Source organism: Solanum dulcamara, chromosome 8 (assembly GCF_947179165.1).
Source record: "Solanum dulcamara chromosome 8, daSolDulc1.2, whole genome shotgun sequence".
Taxonomy (NCBI): domain Eukaryota; kingdom Viridiplantae; phylum Streptophyta; class Magnoliopsida; order Solanales; family Solanaceae; genus Solanum; species Solanum dulcamara.
This window is the reverse complement of record NC_077244.1, coordinates 71,324,193-71,347,758: the sequence shown is the minus strand read 5'-3', so window position 1 is coordinate 71,347,758 and position 23,566 is coordinate 71,324,193. Positions and strand designations below refer to the sequence as shown.

The 23,566-nt window shown below is 31.5% G+C and overlaps 2 protein-coding genes and 1 pseudogene across 2 annotated transcripts; all 3 read left to right on the top strand.

Moving 5' to 3' along the window:
* The first annotated feature begins 5,716 nt into the window (after positions 1 to 5,716).
* On the top strand, positions 5,717 to 7,142 carry LOC129900368 (polygalacturonase QRT3-like; annotated as a pseudogene).
* Positions 7,143 to 10,713: 3,571 nt separating this feature from the next.
* On the top strand, positions 10,714 to 11,687 carry LOC129899364 (uncharacterized). Its single transcript, XM_055974309.1, has 2 exons — positions 10,714 to 11,380; positions 11,466 to 11,687. The coding sequence occupies exons 1-2, from the start codon at positions 10,718 to 10,720 to the stop codon at positions 11,547 to 11,549; spliced, it is 747 nt and encodes a 248-aa protein (XP_055830284.1). The 5' UTR covers positions 10,714 to 10,717; the 3' UTR covers positions 11,550 to 11,687.
* Positions 11,688 to 19,002: 7,315 nt separating this feature from the next.
* On the top strand, positions 19,003 to 20,092 carry LOC129899363 (uncharacterized). Its single transcript, XM_055974308.1, has 2 exons — positions 19,003 to 19,775; positions 19,860 to 20,092. The coding sequence occupies exons 1-2, from the start codon at positions 19,071 to 19,073 to the stop codon at positions 19,941 to 19,943; spliced, it is 789 nt and encodes a 262-aa protein (XP_055830283.1). The 5' UTR covers positions 19,003 to 19,070; the 3' UTR covers positions 19,944 to 20,092.
* The last annotated feature ends 3,474 nt before the right edge of the window (positions 20,093 to 23,566 follow it).

Sequence of the window (23,566 nt, the reverse complement as noted above, 5' to 3'; positions counted from 1 at the left end):
GACCCTACTCCTACCAAGGTACGACGGCTATTTTCGGGAGACTCTCGGCTCAAAAAAAAAACATAAAAAGCATTAAAAAATGTCAGATAAGGCTAAAGAATTAAAAGCGATATGGAAAAACAAATAACGAAAGCGTCACAAATAAAAGATAGGCAAACAACACAAATTTTATTATTTTAGGGATTAACTATGTGCCTTCTTCTGAGTTTTCGAAATTACCATTCGTGCCAGATTTCAATCTCAATATACATGTATCTGGCGCGTCCTGATACATGCATTTTATCTATCTTGAGTCATAATTAGGTGCAATTTATTCTAAATACAGTGTATCCAAGTTGATTCAGGTGTACTTGGGATACATTGACTCTCTTCGTCGTCTCTCGCCCCTCTCACTATGTATATCTATTTCAGAATATATTTAATATCCCAAATACATGTATCTCTTTCGCTCGCCTCCCTTCTCTCTCGCTCGCCTCTCTCTATGTATCTAGGTTTATCTGACTTGAAATCTGGTATGAAATTATTAATTAGTGAGATAATGTGTGATAATGTCAAATCATAGAAAGAATTAGTAAATATGATAAGAATATTTGTGTAAATAGACAATTTTTTCCAAAAAAAGATTGAGAAACTATTCTACGTTGATCTTCGGCTCAATGTAATATTGGGTTGATAGATGGATTTCACAAGTTATGAAAACTTGGGCCTGAAAATACCAAGATAGAAAGCTTCCAAATTATTGAGAGGTACAACTATACAATAAGTCTATTAATTCATGATTATGTAAAGCCAAACATATGATATTTTCCCACTTCTTTTAAATGTTTCCAAATTTCACTTAATTTATTGAAATTACATACAAAGAACGTCACCTACTTTTAAATCTTTCAAAATTTTCAAATATTTGCTTTTCATAATGTTTGGGCTTTTGTTGGCTCTAGACATTGTAGACTCAGTGGATTTGATGAAGGAAGCTCCATTATTTACAGCCCAACATGATGAGCCCAAAGAATGAGCGCACACGTCTTAATCTTAAGTATATAATTGACATAGATATACAAAGAAAAAAATTTAATAATCGACATAGTGTGTATATATTTATGAAAATGGAAGTTTTTTTTAAGGGAAAGTTGTACGTTTGATCGCTTGCAAAAAAAATCACAACCGTTAACCTGATATATATACATATATTATACACTACTTAACTAATAAAAAATATATATCTTATATGTATATGTACATTAATATACATACAACAACAACAACATACCCAGTAAATATACATTAATATACAAAAATAAATAAATTATCGGCTACACAGATTCCCCTTCTTTTTTACTACTACACAGATTCCCCTTCTTTTTTACTAATGTGTAATCTGAATTATTTTGGGCTAAGAATTATCTATCATGCTATAAGGAATTTTTATTTTATTTTGGCTTGTAAGATTAGAATATAATTATTTACATTAAAATGAAGCTTTGAATATAATGAGCAGAAAGTACTATAGATAATCTGCCATTTTTAAATGTATCAAGACTAAATATTTCTAAGACTAAAAAAGCTTTACAAATATGAGCAATCTAATAAAGCCCAGATAGTTGAATCTGATTCTCAAGGTTTTATCAATATGATTAACAAAAAAATGAAGATCCCTTGACACATACAGCAAAATTTTGTGGGTACAATTTGTTTGAGTGGTTCAATATTCATTGGGATACCTTTTTTTTTTCTCCAACCGTGCCCGATATTCATATTGGAGGTCGATTAAATCTGAATTCTCTCTAGGAAGTATCACATTGAGGAGGTAAAACTCTCCCTAACAAAGGCGATTCCTTACTCAGGGAGATTCAAACTCGAGATCTCTGATTAAGGATGAAGAAGTATCTACCGGTCAATCAATAACAAACAAACCAATTAAAAAGTAACTCTTCTTTTTCTTTATTTATTATTATTTATTGATTTATTTACTTTAACATGAAGAAGCAGTTGGGAGTTGGGACTACCCAACTCTTCCTTTTTCTTTCTCGTTTGAATGGCATCGTTCTATAAAATATAGTTAGCTACATTTATTAAATGCTACAATAAAAAAAGAAAAATATAGAACTATTAAAGTGTCATGAGTAAATTGGATTTATAAATAAAATAAAATAAAAGTCGTTGATTTATAAATTACACAAACGAATATTATAAAACACTAATTTTAGAAGAGGAAGATAATCTAAAAATTTAGTGAGACATAACTCTTTGAATAGTAACTATAATAATAATTGTGTTTCATTTCAATAAATTGAGGTTAGTTATATATATGATTTTATCTACATCTGTCTTAATTAGTTCAATATATCGTAAAAATAATATTTCTCTCTAGCACAAGAAGTTCTTTATATTTTGCATTGACATGTAATTAAACCCCCATCATTTTTAATACCTCTAAACAGGTAATTAAACCCCATCATTTTTAATACGACGAATGCATATTTAATCACAAAAAAAAAATCATATTACTAAAATAGTTTCCTAGAATAATTTCTAGCACTGACTTATATCAATTTATGTATTTGCTCATAAATAATACACCAATAAGTAGTATTTACTTTCCCGTTGTTATTTCAACATAAAGTTCTCTCATTGTGAGACTAAATGACTAACAATTTTTATTTTTCACTATTTCTATCACAAATATAAATCTTTTTTTCTTTTATTGATATATATGTTTCTCCAAAAAGCAACTAGCTCAACAAAATCTCTAACTAGGTACCAATCAACTGTTGTTGCTCAACAACAAACGAGAAGACATCAACTAATTAAGACATGAATAAATATTTAAGAGAAACTGTGAATCAACTTCTACCATTATTTTAAAAAAACAAATCTAATCAACATTTTTTATAATAAAAGGAAATCAAGATTTTGAATAAAATAAAATATAGTACAATGATGATTAGCCAAAAAGAAGTTAAACTTACATTGAGTACTTTGGTAACCTAGTAACAAATTATCTAACTAAATTTGACTACATGAATGGGATGGATAACCATTTTCTTGTTTTAGTATTCATTATCTAAGGGACAAGTAACTTTGTCCCATGCCATATTTCTTAATAAAAACATAGTACTCCCACCGTTTTAATATGTTTTTGTCCTATTTTCTTTTTTAACCCGTTTTTTAAAAAAAAAAAAAATGTAATTTTTTAAGTTCAATTTTTCATATTACAGGCATAAAATTTAAAAATATTTTGATATATTTTATAAATCATTATTTTAAGACCAGAAGTGTAAACAGAATATTCAAATTGAAACTGAGAATTCGATTCAATGTATGATTTAAAACTGAGATTTAAATACTTAGTTTTTGAATCACATGAACGATTCTAAATACTTAGTTTTTGAATCACATGAACGGTTCTAAATATTCACAAATGACAAATTAGTTTTGGGAAAAATAAAGAAAATAGTAGTAATAAATGATGCAAGAATTACTACTATAGTCCCCTAGCTAGTTATATGAAATGTAACTTAATGCATAATTATTATTTTTTAACTTATATATAAAGCTAGCACTTGTTAGATGATAAAGATCCTGTATTTACAAGGATATAGGATTCCTCCGTAGATATTAATAAGTCTCATATGTAAACTCAAAATCTTTTATTCTTTGTAATTAGGTAGCTTTTGTTTTGTATTCAAACTCTATTGTACATCATTAGACTTATATAAATCATATATGGCAGCCTTGGTTACTCATGAAAACCAACGACTGACCTCTTCCTTTTATTCCAATTGTACTATATAATGTTTCGATGTATATATTCAAAAAGTCTAACCATTTACAAGGTTAATTAAGACTGATAATAATGCTTACTAATTAAGAATTGTCATTGATTGAAATACAATGTAGAATGCTAGTTTCCAAAAATATTAGTACTCTAAAATTAGAAATTTCTATTTACAAAAATGGAGCAAAATTGATTGCATGGAACACCAATTATTATAGAGTTGATGTTGAGAATTTCCAAAAATGGAAACTTTCCACCAAAGTTTTCTACTCCTTCCACTTCAATTCCTTTGTCTATTTTTAATTTAACCCAAAATCTCATAAAGTAAAAAAAAATTAAAGAAATATAGAATGTACTAATTTATTACATGAAAAATTAAAATTAAAGGGAAAAAAAAAAGAGATACGTGGTAAATGTGGATTATGTAAAAATGGAAATTAATTTTGTCCTCATAAATTAACATAATGAAATTGTGTTTGAAAAGATCAAATAAATCCAAAAGATACCTACAGTATTTATTACACTTTAGATCAAGTCAAAAATGTCAAACAAATTAGGCGTACGTACTTACAATACCTAAGATTAATCCCCACCAAATTGATAAAAACAAAGTAGTTACATTTGTAAAAATAATTATTTGTAAGAGCTCTAATTTCGTCCTATTTTCCTAGCGTAGGAATATATTTATAAGGAAATAGGATCAAAAAATATTTCTAAACTATTCGAAATAGAATGAGTTATCCACCATTTCATTTAGAATAACAATACCCATATCGGTAGTCAAATAATCAAAAATATCATTTCCACAAGCTAAGTACGTAACTCAAAAATACCTTCTCCTAATGGTGGAAAAAGATATCAAAGGTTTAATCTGTGAATCATAATAATATTCAGGTCGTTAACGTTATTTCAAATTTAATACTCTTTTTATTTTAATTTAAGTATCTTAATTTGACTGAACATAAAATTTAAGAAATAAAAGAAAATTTTTAAATTTTATGTTCTTGGATTAAAAATATATGTAATTCGTAGTCTTAAACTAATCATGAAGAATATTGAAATTTTAAAAAATATTAAATATACATAATGCACTCTTTTATTTTTATTTTTAAAAAGTAACACAGTTAAAAAGTAGTCTGACGGCAACCAAACGCAGTGAACCATAAAAAAGCTTCAACAATAAGTTGTTCTATGTATTTTTTTTCCCCACATCCCTCCGTCTCATTTGATCTGTTATGATCTTTTCATTTATTTTATAAAATATCAATGTTAGATTCATTATTAATCAGTTGATCTTGACGAATCATGAATTTTTTTATTTTAAAGAACTTGTGATTTGACAATTATATGATTATGAAAACTTATCATTTAATAAAATTGAAATTGCAATTAAATTATTTTTAAATTTATAAAAATTAGTTTCGGAACAGATAAAGTTAGTGTTTGATTCAAAATTAAAAATCTATCTTCAAATATCAGCCTGATCAGAGATTTTGAATCATATTTTAAAAATTCATCTTCAAAAAAAATAATAAAAATCAAAGTAAAATATATGTCAAAATCACAATTTCAAGTTTCAAATTTCAAGTCAAAATCTATGACCAAACGAGAGAAAAATATAAAATAGGAGCAAAAATGGTCTTGCAATTCAAGACCTTTACTTCATTATTTGTCCAAAAAATCAAAACCAAAAAAGAGGGTTTTTGCTTAAGTTATAAACTCCCCCCCCCCCCCCCCCCCCCCCCTTTTTTTTTTTTAAAAAAGTAAAATTAAAATCCAAATAAATTAAGTGTTCACATAATTCCCAAACTTTGTAAGGATGCTTAAAGTGAGAAGTTGGTCACTGCTTTACTTTTCTTTTCTTCCATGCCACCAAAAGAAGAAGAAGAAATTAATACTACTATTCAACAAGGCAACTCATTGTAGTCCAACAACTCCTTTATTTTTTTTTAAATGAAACAGATTCATGGAGGAACACTAAAAGCTTCAGATGATTTCCCAACAGATGGATATCTTCTGGATTAATCGACATCTTCAAGCAATGCTCCTGAATATTTATTCGAATTCATAACGTTAAGAGATTTATTGCTTGATTCTAATTCCAGAGGAGAAGGTATCCAAGTGATAAATTCACTAAGAACAATCATTGACAATTGTTACATTACACATTTCACAACAAATGGTATTTTAGCTAAAGGTGGTCATGAGACATACATTAGAAATTCATTTCTTGGACAACATATTACTGCTGGTGGTGATAAAGGAGAGAGGAATTTCTCCGGCACCGCGATAAATTTAATGGGAAATGACAATTCTGTTACTGATGTTGTGATTTTTTCAGCTGAAATTGGTATAATTGTATCAGGCCAAGCAAATTTGTTATCAGGTATACATTGTTACAATAAGGCTACTGGATTTGGTGGAACTGGAATTTACCTAAAACTCCCTGGTTTAACACAAACAAGAATTGTTGATTCTTATTTGGATTTTACTGGAATTGTGGCAGAGGACCCTGTTCAACTCCAAATTTCAAACACTTTTTTTCTTGGAGATGGATTTATTAAGTTGAAATCTATAAATGGTGTTGTCAGTGGAGTTAACATAGTGGACAATATGTTTTCTGGATCAAATAAAGGGATTGATATTGTTCAATTGGATCAATCTAATGGACCATTTAAGACAATTGAACAAGTTGTGGTGGATAGAAATAATGTTAAGGGGATGAATCTTAAGGCTACAAATTGGAAGTGGGGTTGTTCAAGGGAATGGTACTTCATGGACTTTGGATCTTAATCCAATTCTTATATTTCCTAATCTTATTAAACATGTTCAGTACACTTTTTTTCCGAGCGAAAACGCTTTCGTTAATCATGCTCTGAGAAATATATCGAATAACAGGGTTTCAGTCGAATCAGACGTGCAAATTCCAGCAAGTGTTTTCGTGATGGCGGATCAAGGTAAATGATCGTATTTGAGCTAACATGTATAGGATCAAGAAATTAATAATCATAGGGATGTTATTTTATTGGTTTTATTAGATCTCTTGGAATCATTCTTGAAAAAGAAATGTTTATGTCAAGGAAAATTCAAAAATATATTCCAGCAATACAAGGAATGCTTTTTGATAGCAATTTTTATTTCCTTTCCTACTAAAGTTCAATGCATGGAAAAAAATATACTTTTTGATATCATTATCTTTTTTACTTAATTTTTATACTTTACAAGTCTCACAAGCTTAATGTACGTCTAGAATTAACTAGGTTGAATAAGGATGGGGTCTCATTCAAATTTCCAAATTAATCAATTATATATATGCCTAACTTTGAGGATTTGATTTATAAGGAATTGTCCATTTGTTGAAATACGTCCTTAAGGGCCAATTAGCATTTGTAATTTGTAGGACTTTAAAAGAAAGGTTTGACTTATGAATTTTTCGTAGTTTTAAAGCAACTTATTTTTTTTTATTCGTAATTATGCATAAAGATATTATTAATATGTTTTTATAAATATTTATAAAGCACAATTCGGTGCATAAAGCATATCTCGTTAGTAGGGGTTTAGGGCCGCATCTCAGGGGTGTGATGTGGATAGTCTAAGTACCATAATGAAAAGGGTTAGCGGCTACTTTCATGGCTCTGTTGACACATGACCTATATATCACACTGAGACAATTTTACTGTTGCTCTAAGACTTTCCTTCAATTTCGACATATAGTAGGAACCATGTCTTTTTTTTCTTTTATATAATTTATCCAAAGCGATATTCTTCAAAATAAAATACCAATCACCTTTTAAATGAATGAATTAAAAGGAGACCTTGCCGACACTATAATAACTCTTTAAAACTATTTTTAATGATCTGGTCATCGTGTGTCAATATTTGTAATGATCTGGTCATTTTTCCTAGGTAATTATTTTGTTTTATTTAAGTATATTTATCTTTATTTAACTAAATAGACATTGACATGTCATTGCTGGTTTTGCATCACATAATTTTGAATGTGGCTTCAATTTTACCCAATCCAATAGCTTTGAAATGAGGAGTATTTAACCACTATAACTAGTTTTAGGTGAATGTAGTTGGCCATGAAATCATCATATATCCATGTTGTAGTAGTTGGTGAGGGTAACCAATTTTTAACAAATGGAAGGAATTTAATTATAAACTTTAGCTTTCAAAAGTTAAACAAAAAAAAGGATCAAAATTTGTACATAACTTTCATTTAATTTTTTCAATTACATGGATATTTAAGTTTCCTATCCTATTAATTTACGATTTTTGGAATCATGGGATGTTTTTATAATTATATGAGAGAAGTATTGAAAACATTTTAAAACTCGGCGTGAATTATTAGTTTCATCCCCGAATTATTGACATCTAGCCTAAAAATACCCCTTTACTTGGCTAAGTAAACTTAAATACATCTCGATCTTACAACATGAGTGAAATACACTCCTAAATTCTCGCCAGGTTTAGGGATATTTTCAACATTTTGTTCGTTTTTTAATTAAGAGCCCCATGCTCCTATAAAAGTTTGAGACTACTTGTTATGTCACGTGGCAAATCGGGAGTGTATCTATGTTTATTTAGTCAAGTAGAGCGATATTTTTAAGCCTATCAATAATTTGGGAATGAAATCAATAATTTGGATCAAATTTAAGGATGTTTTCAATACTTCTCTCTAATAATTACTTCATTTATGGTTCAACCAATAAAATAAAGAAAGTGAAAGTAGCTAGGTTGCATAGATAAGGGGGGAATAACAACCTTGCCAATACTACGAATCCAATGACACCCATATTGCTATATTTATTTTCGGATAAAAAATTGGGTCAAAAAGTCATCCCGAGTCATTGAAGTCAAATCTGAAATTTTCTTTTCGATTATGTTCACTCATGATAAAATAAACTCACATCTCAAATTTCAGCTAAAACGGATCGTTATTCGACCCTCAAATCAAGATTTTATGTAAAGCATCGTAGGGTTATATTTTCTTATTTCAGCGTTATTTCTCCACCAATATACCCTAAAAATATGTTCATAATCACATAAAAATCTAATGGAAAGGATGAGAATCATTACCTTGACGCTTTGAAATGAAAATCCCTATTTTTCTCTTCTCCTTTATTTTTCTTTTTCCCTTTCTTTTCTTTCTTCCTCGGTATATTTTTTTTCCAGTTTCTGGTTCGTTTTCTTGTTTACGCTTTCTCGCTGCTTTATAGATCTGATGGCTTAATGCCATCAGATTTTATATATATATATATATATATATACTTTTTTCCTTTTCTTTTATTATTATTTTTTTTTTTTTCTAAATTAATCATGTACTAAAAGTGACAAACCCTACTAACCTATTTTATTAAATAAAAGAAAAGTGGTATAAGTATTAAATAAATTAACACTTTAGCCTATCAATTAAATTTATTCTCTAAAATTATCCCTCAACTAATTAACCGAAGTTACCGAAAGGTTCAAAATTTTCAACTTAAATTTATGAAAAGGGTCTTCTATGAAAGGAGAAGGACTCATTCTGAAAATGACCTAACGCTTATTACAAATGGCATGAGCTTGAAGTCTACTATTGGAAAATTAAGTGTTGCTGGAAATGGGACAAAGTGGGTAGCTGATTTTTCATCAATTGTTGTTTTTCCTAATAAGATAAATCATGTACAATATTCATTTTATTGTAGAGGGGGAGTTGTTGGATTTCCTGCACATGCTGTAACAAATGTATCAAGTAATGTTGTGGTTATTGAGAGTGAAAAAACTGTTGATGGAGTGGTGTCAGTTTATGTTGACCAACATAATATTGTGGGTGATCCACAATATTATACTTTGCATCAAGCACCACATTTACTTGTATACTCACAAATAGGCCTTCCAATACTCTCCTCTGTTGTTAATAGCCTTATTTGCTCTCACATTTTCACCAAGAAAACCAGCCATGGCCAAGATTGTTTTACTCCCATTTAATGTTTACACTCTTTAGAAATTCGACCCCAACTCAATTCGATACTCGAGTTAGTATTGTAAATCGATATCCGAGACTTAAGATAGGATGAAAAGTTGAGGTATGAGGTTCAAAATTATTTTGGAAAATGTTTTCCGTACCTTTTTAAAGAAAGTCATTTTCCTTGATTTTGAGGGAAATAAGTTAATTTGGAAAATATTTTCCAAAACATTTAAGCAACCAAAAATGTGAAAATTGAAAAACATTTTCTGAAAAATATCCTTCATACCAAACACACCCTTAGTTTGAGTTTTATGCGGACTTGGAGAACTTTATTGCAACTCCTCAAATAGCTACACAATTTTCGATCGGGAGGTTACTTTGGACAAAATCTGACCTTTCTTCGAATTATTCCTTGCCAACTCCTTGAATTCTGCATTTCTTTTTTGAGATTAGTATGATGAATCTTGATTAGTGTAGCTTTTAACTCGGCTAAATCAAATGTATGATGACTGTTAGACTACCGAGTCAAAAATATGACGATGATGAAGAAACTGTTGGGAAAAACTTAATTAACGCAAAAATATATATGGTTAAAATAGTAGAAATAAAATGGAAAAATAATGACATCAAGAATTTTACGTGGAATTTTTTTAAAATAAGGAAAAAACTATGGGCCACGAACAACTGATATCGCTATAATATGAAATTTTACACTGGATAGTATCAAATACAATACTCAAAAAATGACTATCACACACTAAAAAAAAATAACACTCTTCTGATCTTCACCTTACTAAAAATATCGCTCACACTCTATTTTATTCATAAATTAATTTTTTATAATTTATGTAATACCTCACAACTTAAATATTTTTCTCTTCGGAATTAATGTCGAAAAATGAAGAGCTGAAGAGTTTATAGGTGCGACTTTTCCACCATTTATTGGGATGGACCCCACAAAAGCAATTGTGACTATAAAAGCGACAATGGCAATTTCCTCCCAATTTATTATCCAGTTAGCCATAATGACGACTTCTAAGACCAAATTGAGCATGAAGCTATTGATTGACACCAAGGCTAAAAAAGTACTATTTGCGGAGGCTGATAAGAATTGTGTGGATTTCTTGTTTCACATCCTCTCATTACCAGTGGCAACCGTCATTAAGCTCCTTAAGAAGAAAGGGATGAATTATGGATGCTTGCCTAAACTCTATGACAGCGTAGAAAATCTAAACGACACCTATATTCAGTCGAAGGACATACTTCTAAAACCCAAGTCATCAGTAATTGGGATCTCTTCCAGTCCTTTTCTGTCGATTAATGACGTTCCGACGACACAGAAGACCTTTTATACCTGTTCCAACTATAATTATGACCGTCACAATACTGTTTCTGATGACCCTACTGCTCTATGTACAAGCTGTAACTATCCCATGTCATCAAGGTTGACATATGTTGCTCCACGGTTTGCTAGTGGAGCTGTGCCATCAACAAGTGGTTTTGTGAAGGATATGGTGACATACATGGTGATGGATGACTTGGTGATTAAGCCTATGTCCACTATTTCTAGCATTACTCTTCTCAACAAGTTCAATGTCAAAGATGTTAGTTTTCTGCAGGAGGAAGTTGTTAATTTTGGAATGGAAGAGGTAATCAATTTGTTGTCGCTTTGCTTTTGTTTTGGGTTAATTTTTTTTTCTAGACCAACTCAATAACTCCAATCATATATTGCAGGCGCTGAACTTGCTCAAGGCATCCTTCGAGTCGAAAACAGTCTTGACTAGTGTTTTTATGAGCCTCATAGAAGTGTCGAAATAGTCACATATGTAACAATGGAATTTGAATGTTTCAGTTTACTCGATGTCCTTTTAGCGTTGCTTTCTTTTGTGTCTTTTCCTGTTTGGAGTTGATTCTGTATCCGTTGCTAAATCAATCTTAGTTTGCTTTTATTGAGAATGTTTTTGTTATTTACTCTGCTTTCACCTTCGTAATGTCATTTTAATCTAACACTATTGCACTTTCAATAGCATTGAGACTGTCTCTACCACTACCCTTTATCAAGCTAGAGTTCTGCAAAAACTTCTAGGGAATCAATTATTTTCCCCTATTATAATTAAATTTAAATCAAAAGTTTCTTTTACATTTTTGACTCTTTATGGCAAATTAAAATACGATAAACAAATTGAAATGAAAAGAATATTGTATAGTTTTATCATTTTATCAGCACGTCGAAAAACCGGTTGCCTCCGCTGAGTTAGAAATTGCCCTCCATTAGGGGTTTTAATGGTACGAATTCGAAGATAGCTAAAAAAAAATTAATGTACTGTCTCAGAATGTGAATACACTCTCCTTTAGCTAATGCCTTAATGTGCCTTCAACAGCCTAAGGCTTCATTCTATTAATTGTGTTGTAAGCTTTTCCATTTTTAAAGTATAAAAGATAGGTTCAATGCTGTTTCACGACTCGACTCTTATTTTCCCTCTTTTACAATTACCACACATCGCTTGCCTAGCTTGGGCTGGATTCAATTTAACATTAGGTACCTACTATCTCTCACTGACAGAGATAATTGAGAGTTGAATCTATAAAGGCTTTTTGATGGAGATAAGTCATTTAGTGTTGTCTCCACTGAAATTTGACCCCTATTTTATTTTTTACTCCAACCCTTCCAAGACGAGATAATCTTGATAATATTTTTGTGCTGTTTGTAGTGAATGGAGCTACGGAAAATGCAAGTAATAGTTTTTTCATCTTCTGCTTAAAAACTGCCCATATAGTATAACATAACATGAAAAAGGGTTGCAAAGAGACTTAGGTTGTTATAATGAAATATTGCAATAGAGGGCAGTTCTTTCCTGCTAAAATCACAGTTACAGACGAGACATTGGAGGACTACAGTAATGCAAACATTACGCAAAAGGCATGGCAAAACTAAGTCACTTGAGAAGAAGAAACGGTATGAGTGACAGTAATCAACTAATGTGATGTGAAGATATGGTATCTACACAATTGAAGCAACGACCTGATAAAGTCGTAACTGACCCTGGAGGCTAACATTTCCACGCCGCCCAGTGGCTGCAATGTTTTGATATGGACAAACATAACGAAATAAGAAATCTGGAGCTTTTGCGTCTCTCGATGCAAAAAGATATAGCGGGTAAATGATTAAAACAAAACGAGAGAAAAAATCTTTCCCTGTTATGTAACTTACCATCAGTACAATCAACTTATCAAACTGCTAGATAAGGAAACAGAGAAAGCAGTTCATACGGGTTGTAGATGAGGAGTTGCCACCTGTTCTGGTGGCATTGCCGCCTGAGGAGTTGTTGCCCGTCCTGGTGTTGTTGAAGGTTCTGCTGGCGGTGCAGGTCCAGGTGCGACTGTGCCATGCAAACCCCTTTGCTGCCCTGCCTGCACCAGGAAAGCAACTTCAGCTGCTGCCTCCTGCTTTATAGATGCGAAAGAAAGAAAAATCATAAGCATATATTTGACTTAGTTTAAAGTAGCAAGTACTAATTTCTTTATTTAAAGTAGCGGGTACTAACTTCTTTATTTAAAGTAGCGGGTACTAACTTCTTTATTTAAAGTAGCGGGTACTAACTTCTTTATTTAAAGTAGCGGGTACTAACTTCTTTATTTAAAGTAGCTGGTACTAACTTCTTTATTTAAAGTAGCGGGTACTAACTTCTTTATTTAAAGTAGCGGGTACTAACTTCTTTATTTAAAGTAGCGGGTACTAACTTCTTTATTTAAAGAAGCGGGTACTAACTTCTTTATTTAAAGAAGCGGGTACTAACTTCTTTATTTAAAGAAGCGGGTACTAACTTCTTTATTTAAAGAAGCGGGTACTAACTTCTTTATTTAAAGAAGCGGGTACTAACTTCTTTATTTAAAGCAGCGGGTACTAACTTCTTTATTTAAAGCAGCGGGTACTAACTTCTTTATTTAAAGCAGCGGGTACTAACTTCTTTATTTAAAGCAGCGGGTACTAACTTCTTTATTTAAAGCAGCGGGTACTAACTTCTTTATTTAAAGCAGCGGGTACTAACTTCTTTATTTAAAGCAGCGGGTACTAACTTCTTTATTTAAAGCAGCGGGTACTAACTTCTTTATTTAAAGTAGCGGGTACTAACTTCTTTATTTAAAGTAGCGGGTACTAACTTCTTTATTTAAAGTAGCGGGTACTAACTTCTTTATTTAAAGTAGCGGGTACTAACTTCTTTATTTAAAGAAGCGGGTACTAACTTCTTTATTTAAAGAAGCGGGTACTAACTTCTTTATTTAAAGAAGCGGGTACTAACTTCTTTATTTAAAGAAGCGGGTACTAACTTCTTTATTTAAAGAAGCGGGTACTAACTTCTTTATTTAAAGAAGCGGGTACTAACTTCTTTATTTAAAGCAGTAATAGGGTACTAACTTTATTTAAAGTAATAGGGTAAGAATAATTATGATAAATGCCAAAAGAATTACTACATGTAGGCAAATTAAGAAAAATGTTAATTACTATAATTATTTCCTATCAGTCAAACATTTCAATCAACAAATTATGCCCGATCAGTAAAATATTAAACCTTTCCCAAATCTAAATCAAGAAAACAAAATATCAGTTATCAATTAGCTAATAAAACAAATAACCAGATTAAAGGCTATGTATTTGTCTAATAAAACAGATAACCAGATTAAAGGATATGTATTTGTCTCTGCATTTAGAGAATGGCAAATATTAACAATCTTATGTAAAAACCTCAATTATATTTGTCCATAATTAAACAATAAGAATATGAATATGGACAGAAAATAACATAAACATGTTCTGTAATCTTAATCGACCAAGAACGAACAAACATCTAAGAATGATCTATACTTGTGCATAATTAAAATGTAAGAACATGAACATGAACAGAAAACAACAACATAAGTATGCTCTGGAACCTTAATCGATTAAGAACAAACAAACATCTTTGAATCTCGAGTTTAACAAATCATTTGAAGCAGAAATAAAGAACTAAATTGATGGAGTAACATGTGAACAGTATGAATCTTATAAGCAAGAAAATAAGAATAATGGACAGAGTAATCAATCAGCCCAATATTTGTTCTAATATGAAAAGATCTAAATCTTCCAAGCAAGAAACTTATCAAGAACACCGAATACAAAATATAATCAGCCCAACATGTACACAATAATCATAAAAGGAGTATGAACTTTTAGATCTATTCATAAAAAAACACAATATATATAGTAAATAAGAATTAAATGAAACTATACCACGACGCATCTGTGAAGATCCTTCTTCGAAAAAGATCGACTCCAGAACTTCATATTTCTTGTCGATTTGAACGCGATGTCATCATCGTTACTTTCACTGCTGACCGGAGTCCGATGGTCTGCGCCTGGTGGCTGCTGTTCGGAGGGGTAGCTCGTTCGCCGTTGGGTTGCTGCTCGCCGCTGGAGGTTGCTGCTGGATCACTGGAGGATGGTGCTTCTGTTCAGAGATCTGATTGCTGCAACTGTTGGTCGCCGGTGGTGCTGGACAGCAGCTCGCCGTGGCTGCTACGTCGGTGGCTGCTTCTCGGAGGAGAAGCAGCGTGAGGGGCTGCTGGTTGCAGCGGCGAGAATGGGGGCGTTTGGGGGTGTTGTTCGGAGTGGACCAGTAGGGGCGAGGGGTCGCTTGGTTGTCTTCGCCGGCAGCGAGCTGGAGATGGGAAGAGGCGGCGTTCTCTCCGAAGAAGGAGAGACGCGGTGGGTCTGTTTGGGGTTTGCCGGCGGGATGAAGGGACGCGGCAATGGTGAGAGAGAGTGAGGGGGCGGCGGTGGTGGTTCTTCTCTAAAAGAGAAGAAGAGGATGAGAGATGGTCAGGGTGAGAGAGTTTAGAGAGAGAGTGAGTTCTTTTTTTATGAGAAGAAAAAAGAATAATAGTAATATTAGTTTTTTAGAGTTTTGGGTGTTACACAGATATAAGAATGAATGGAAGTCGTTTGATCAATCAAACGAACGGATGAGATTGAAGTTGAGATTTAAAATTAGATCACATTAAATATAATTATGTTAGAATTATAATTAATTGTCAAGAAAAATATATAAATAAATTGAATAAAAAGGATTATACTTTAAATAAATTGAAGGAAAATTGAATAGATTGTTATTTAATTAATAACCATAATATATATATATTGAATAAGTAAAATCATAAGCTTTATCAAGTAGTAATATTTATATATATAAAATAAATATGCATATACATACGAATAAATATATGTATATATATAAATATATATAAAATGTCACATGTATATAATACGTATTAAAATAGATGTGTAATATATATATTAATATAAATAAGTAAAATAAAAAAAATTTGAGAAATATATATTTATTAAGATAGCAATCCAAAAATAGTTATAAGTCGGTAAAAATTGGGTGTCAACAACATGTGCAGCGGTCAACAAGGACTCACCCTAAAAAGAGTTCAGCAACTTTATTTCAGAAAGCAAACATCTAAATCTTTCTATCAAAGTCTTGTTCATCCTCTTAGCCAACCCATTAAGCTGAGGAGTCTTAGGAAGTCTTCTGGTGTCTAATACATTTATGCTTGCAGTATTCGTCAAATGGTTCACAATATTCACCACCATTATCAATACGAATACATTTCAGTTTTCTTCCAGTTTCTCTTTCAACTTAAGCCTGGAACTGCTTAAAAATACATAACACTTGATCTTTAGTCTTCAAGACATAGACCCAAAACTTTTTTGAGCAGTCATCAATAAAAGTGGCAAAATAGAGCGCACCAGACAGAGTTTTTGTCTTCATTGGACCGCATAAATCAGAGTGCACCAACTCAAGAAACTTTGTCTTTCTCAAAGGAGGGTTAAACTTAAAGGAGACCCTGTTTTATTTTCCGCCAAGTAGTGCTCACACTTTTCTAATTTAGCTCTTTGGAAATCAGACAACAATTTCTTCTTGGCCAAAATATTGAGTCATTTCTCACTGATGTGGCTAAGCCTCTTGTGCCACAACGTTGAAGAGTTATCGCTCTCAACTGCATTTATCATATTGGCACAAGTAGAAGTCGCAGTCCAGTATAGACCACGATGTTTGTTGCCACGAGCCACAACCAAGAAACCCTTGATGAGTTTTCATTTTTCATCACCATTGGTACTAATATATCCTGCATCATCTAGAACATCAGCAGAAATTAGGTGTTGACGAACATCAGGTGCATGTTTTACATTGTTCAAAACTAGTTTAGTTTGAATACTAGTTTTCAAACAGATTGTACCAACACCAACCACTCTAGATACAGTCTCATTATCCATACTCAAGGTTCCAAAGTCACCAGGAGTATAGGAAGAGAAAAATTATTTCCTTGATGTCATATGAAATGCGGGACTAGTGTCCACAAACCAGCTTGACTCATCACAAGTAATATTTATCAAATCTGCATCAAAGACTGTGACAAGATCTTCGGTGGAGAAGGTGGCTAGGCAATTTTCATTGCCATCTTCTTTATTTTCCTTTGTCTCTGTTCTCCCTCTTCAATTTCTGGCAGAACCTCTTTGTGTGCCCTTTCATGCCATAATGATAGCACTCAATATCCTTACGTCTGTCTCTAGATTTGCTCCTTCTATGTTCTCTATTCTGAGAACCACGATTTTTATTTCTTCCTCTGGAGCCAGTTACCAGGACATCCGAAGAAGAAGAAGAAGAGGAGTCTTGAGATTTTTTTCTCATCTCTTCATTCAAGACACTACTCTTGGCAGAATCCATAGAGATCACACCATCCGTAGCAAAATTTGACAATGAAGTTCTAAATGTTTCCCAAGAGTCTAATAGGGAATCAAGTAGAAGCAAGTCTTGAATTTTTATGTCAAATTTAATTCCTATAATAGACAGCTGATTCATGATTCCTTGAAAATTATTCAGGTGATCTGTCATCGAAAAACCATCATGATATTTTAGACTTAACATCTGCTTTATTAAGAACATTTTATTATTTTCAATCTTTCGAGCATACAAACTTTCAAGATACTCTCATAGGGTACGGGTATGCGTTTCCCTTGAATATGGTTCAACACATTATCGTCAACCCATTATATGATAAATCCACAAACTTATCTATGCAACAGATTTCACTCTTCATCTGTTTTATTTTCAGGCTTCACAGTGGTAAATAATGATTGATAAAAAAATCTTGACATAAAGTAGATCTTCCATTTCTCCTTCTAAATGGCATAATTAACACTATTCAAAGTAACCATTCTACTAGTGTTGACTTCCATCATTTTTTCCAAACAATATAACTATAGCAAATCAAAGTAAATCTTTTCTGATGTGGAAATTCAGATTATGCTGCAATCACAGAGCATACTCAGATAAAACCTTGCTTTGATACCAGTTTATTGGAAAAAATGGACTAAAACAAAAATATATATGGTAAAAAATAGTAGAAATAAAATGAGAAAATAATGACACCAAGAATTTACGTGAAAACCCTTTAAATAAGGGAAAAAACCACGGGCCAAGAGGAGAACTTGATATTACTATAGTAAAGAATTTTACACTGGGTAGTACCAAGTACAAAAAGGGCAGCCCGGTGAACTAAAGATCCCGCTATGCGCAGGGTCTATTGTACGGAACTTTACCTTGCATTTCTGTTAGAGGCTGTTTCCTAGGCTTGAACCCGTGACCTCCTGTTTCCTGGGTAGTACCAAGTACAATACTCAAAAAATAACTACCATACACTCAAAAGAAATAACACACTTTTGATCTTCAACTTACTGAAAATATCACTCATACTTTATTTTTGTTCACAAACTATTTTCTTATACTCTATGGAATACCTCACAGCTCAAATATTTTTCTCTCTGTCTGTGAATTGAATATCTAAAATGAGGAGCTAATGAGCTTTTTTATAGGTAAAATTTGTATTTCAATATTTACCATTTATCAACAAAATGATAATACTTTTCCACCGAAAAACAAGTGCTAGAACAAAAACATCTTAAAATAATTCATACAGACAACCACAAAGATGGAACAAAGTAAGAGAGCTTTTTGGAAGGCAAGTACCATTTTTTCTTGTGATATATTTCAGGTGTTAACTACAGAATAGCTACAATAAAGGAAATGAAGGTCCCAAGAAAAATGCTAAAGAAATGGCCATCTTTACACCTGTACATTGGTTGGCGTGAAAGCTAGTCAAAAGCTAATCAAAGGTCATTATAAAAAGGCAAAAAAGACACTGCCCATTTCAGCTTTGGTGCAGTTCCTTGAGACCCGTTTCTAACACGCAAATTTTGTTCAATTGTTAACAAATGGAAAGAAAAAAGTTGATGGGATGGACCCCACGAAAGCCATTGTGACTATAAAAGCGACAATGGCAATTTCCTCCCAATTTATCATCCAGTTAGCCATAATGACGACTTCTGAGACCAAATTGAGCATGAAGCTATTGATTGACACCAAGGCTAAAAAAGTACTATTTGCGGAGGCTGATAAGAATTGTGTGGATTTCTTGTTTCACATTCTCTCATTACCAGTGGCAACCGTCATTAAGCTCCTTAAGGAGAAAGGGATGAATTATGGATGCTTGCATAAACTCTATGACAGCGTAGAAAATCTAAACGACACCTATATTCAGTCGAAGGACATCCTTCTAAAACCCAAGTCATCAGTAATTGGGATCTCTTCCAGTCCTTTTCTATCGATAAATGACGTTCCGACGACACAGAAGACCTTTTATACCTGTTCCAATTCCAATAATTATAACCATCACTATACTGTTTCAGATGACCCTAGTGCTACATGTACAAGCTGTAACTATGCCATGTCATCAAGGTTGACGTATGTTGCTCCACCGATTGCTAGTGGAGCTGTGCCATCAACAAGTGGTTTTGTGAAGGATATGGTGACATACATGGTGATGGATGACTTGGTGATTAAGCCTATGTCCACTATTTCTAGCATTACTCTTCTCAACAAGTTCAATGTCAAAGATGTTAGTTTTCTGCAAGAGGAAGTTGTTAATTTTGGAATGGAAGAGGTAATCAATTTGTTGTCGCTTTGCTTTTGTTTTGGGTTAATTTTTTTTCTAGACCAACTCAATAACTCCAATCATATATTGCAGGCGCTGAACTTGCTCAAGGCATCCTTCGAGTCGAAAACAGTCTTGACTAGTGTTTTTATGAGCCTCATAGAAGTGTCGAAATAGTCACATATGTAACAATGGAATTTGAATGTTTCAGTTTACTCGATGTCCTTTTATCGTTGCTTTCTTTTGTGTCTTTTCCTGTTTGGAGTTGATTCTGTATCCGTTGCTAAATCAATCTTAGTTTGCTTTGTCTGAGATTGTTTTTGTTATTCACTATGTTTTCACCTTTGTATTATGGCGTATCTTTTCTTAAACATATATTCGTACCTTCAATTTATTTGTTCTATTTTTCTTTTTAGTTCATTTCAACAAATTGTCCCTCAACTCTTTAATTTTAATGATTTGTATGACATGTTTATGATCATAAATTAAATGTCATTTTAATCTAACACTATGGCACTTTCAATACGAGGATTTTGCATTCCCCGACCAGAAAAACTTCTAGGGAATCAATCATTTTCCCCTATTATAATTATGTTAAAATCAAAAGTTTCTTTTACTTTTTTGAACTCTTTATGATACTTTAAAATATGATAAACAAATTGAAATGGAAGAAGTATTATATTGTTTATCATTTTATCAGCACGTCGAAAAACCGGTTGTCTCCGCTGAGTTAGAAATTGCCCTCCATTAGGGGTTTTAATGGTACAAATTCGAAGATAACTAAAAAAGATTAATGTGCTGTCTCAGATATTTTGACATAACATTTCGGGACTTCCCTAAAACTAGGCATTGTTTATCAAATATATGCATGGAATATTTGGTCCCAATTGCCCCTATAATTTGGTTGACATGCCACAAAATGTGAATACACTCTCCTTTAGGTGTGAGATTGATGAAAAATTTACAAATCAACTTCCAAATGGAGTATTTTTTTAACTCTTAATTGTGACACAGTTCTTACTCTTTCTTGATGTACCTCACATATTTTACCTCAACGTAACTTTGTATTTTTATTTTATTTTTTTCTTTAGGTACAATGACTATTTGTTCGTACTATGGTGTATATTTTTTAATTTTGCCCAAGTCGGTAAAAATAACATGATTGATCTAGGTTGAAAAACTTACATAAATATACTATATTAAGAAAATATTTATCATTTATAGTAAAAAAAAATTCACTGAACACTTATAATACATTTATAATACAATTTTAATACATATTGCAGAGAACTATTTATAAAACATATATAATACAAATTCTATAGATGAATAATACATTTATCACATACTTTAATATACTTATAATTTAGTTTCTTACTACACAAACATAATATATATTTTAGAACACTTATAATACATTTATATTGCATTCATAATTCACTTTTAACACAAGTGTAGATTTATCATAGTATTGTTATGTATTACTATAAATGATAATAAATAAAAAATATTGCTAAAATCAATAATTAATTTTTAAAAAGTACTCATTCAAGTAATTTTTTCATCTATGTTTCTAGCTAGATAAAATTTTATTTAGCCAAATTAATGGAGTTCCAAGTCTGTATTACTTATTATTTCTTCTTTAGATTAGATGTAATTGATATTTATTCCAATTGTCTTTTTCTTTTTAGAACTAGTTTGAACAAAAAAAAAACGGCTAGAGCTTCCTTAATTTTAGCTAAAATTTTGGAGTTAACACCTATAAACTTTATTTTATTTCTTATTTAAATGTAATTATTACTCTCATTCCTTTTAATTATCATTTATACTAAAAATAATTATCAATTTAAATAATTAATAGAGAATTAGTTTTTATTTTTCAACTTTGCCCTTAGTCAAAGTATACTTGTGATTATTTTATTTCTTTAAGGGGTCGTTTGGTTTGAATACAAGTTATGATGAGATTAATTATGATGAAATTAGTTATGATAGGATAAGTTATGCTGAGATTATTTCTTGTTGAATGTTTGATTTGTTGTATTCAAAATAATATACATTGAATAAATTTTAGGAATAGGTTGTTTGTTTACAAAAATACCCTTCACTTTATTTAGTTTTTTATATTTTCTTTGCAAGCTTTAGCTATTCAATATTCATTCTTAAAATAAAACTTTCATCTTCTTTACCTTAAATATTTTTATGTGTGCATTTCCATGGTGTCCGTATGTATTTAAAAATAAAAAAAATTCTTATTTAATTTAAAAATAGAATTTTCATTTTAAGTTTGTTAAAGTAAAAAGAATTTATGAGAAATCAAAATATAAATAAACATAAGAATTAGTTAAATAAATTTATAAATAAAAATTATATTATATAGTGTAATTTTTTAATAGAAAAAAATAAAAAATTATCGTAAAAATAAGGAGTGAATGTTGTTATATATGGTATTAGTGACGGTATCCCAACTAATAAGGTGAATTTTATGTTTCTCAGAAGTAGATCCCCAGGGAAAAAAGCGTTGGTAACGTTCTAGGTGGTGGATAATATTTTTAGGAAGAGAGAGAGTTTGCATGATATGATTTGGAGTTGCATTTAAAGTGGCACAAATTAGAGTCGCACGGCAAGCTAGATTTAAATAATTTGTTTTTCAACCCGTTTATCGATTTTTAAAGTTATCCAACAGAAATTGAAAGTCCTGTCTTTGAGGTCTATTCGTAAAGATTGGGAAACCCAAATATTTACCAAAAGTATGTTCTTCGGACATATTAAAAAGATTTAAAACTATGTTCTTGTCAAGTTGAAGATGAATCATTGGATTCTAATTCAAATAGTAGTATCACTCCCTCAGTCCATGTTCGACTTCGTACACCTTAAAATTACTCCGTCCATCCATTTATATTTGTCTAGCATGGAAAAATGACAATAATTAATAGTAATGATAAATTAAGAACTAAGGGCTTGTTTTGAAAAAAGGAGTAAGGAATAATTAATTTTAGAATGAGTTTATCTCGTGTTTGATTAGAATAAAATTTCAGAATAACTTATCACGAAATTATAAAGTTATTTTTATTTCACATTTAAGTGTGGGACAATAATCTTGGGATAATTTGTTCCCTACTAAACAAAGTAATAAATCTATCTTTTGATTTTTTAAATTAAATAGGTAAAATAGAGAGTGAAGATGTAAAAATGGAGTCGTAGCCAGTCAATGGAAATTATGAGGGCAGATGAGCAGAGGTGCCGTACTACTACAGCTAAAGCATTAACGTCGGTAATGTTGGGGTAGGTGTACTAAGATTTAAAGAGATTTCAATTACACTGTCTGTTTGCCTCATGTGGGGATTTTTTAATCACGGTACCAACAAAAGTGTGCGACAACTCTTTTTCTCGTTTAGTTTTAGCAAATTATTACTTTAAAGTAGATAAATGGCCCACTTATCCATGTGTCAAAAAGTGGTGTGGGTTTCACTCATTTACTGTAAGACCACTTGTTTCCCTTTTAATTTTGATAGGCAAGTGCCTCTCCAGCTTCGTCCATTTTAGTCTTGTCATTACTCCTCTCAGTATATTAGATATTGGTCTTTAATGATTGCCTATCCAAACATGTATTTGACCGCATTACGTTTAGTTCAATGCTTCAACCATAATCGTATACTTGTTCAAATGGGTTGGGTAAGGTTGTAACCAATATAACTCACTTTCATCTTGTTAGTAAGGTTTGATTTTCTACTTTGTAATCCCTTCCGTTCCCCTACCCCTTTAACCCTACTTGAACACTTTGTCTAATTTATTTATCGCCC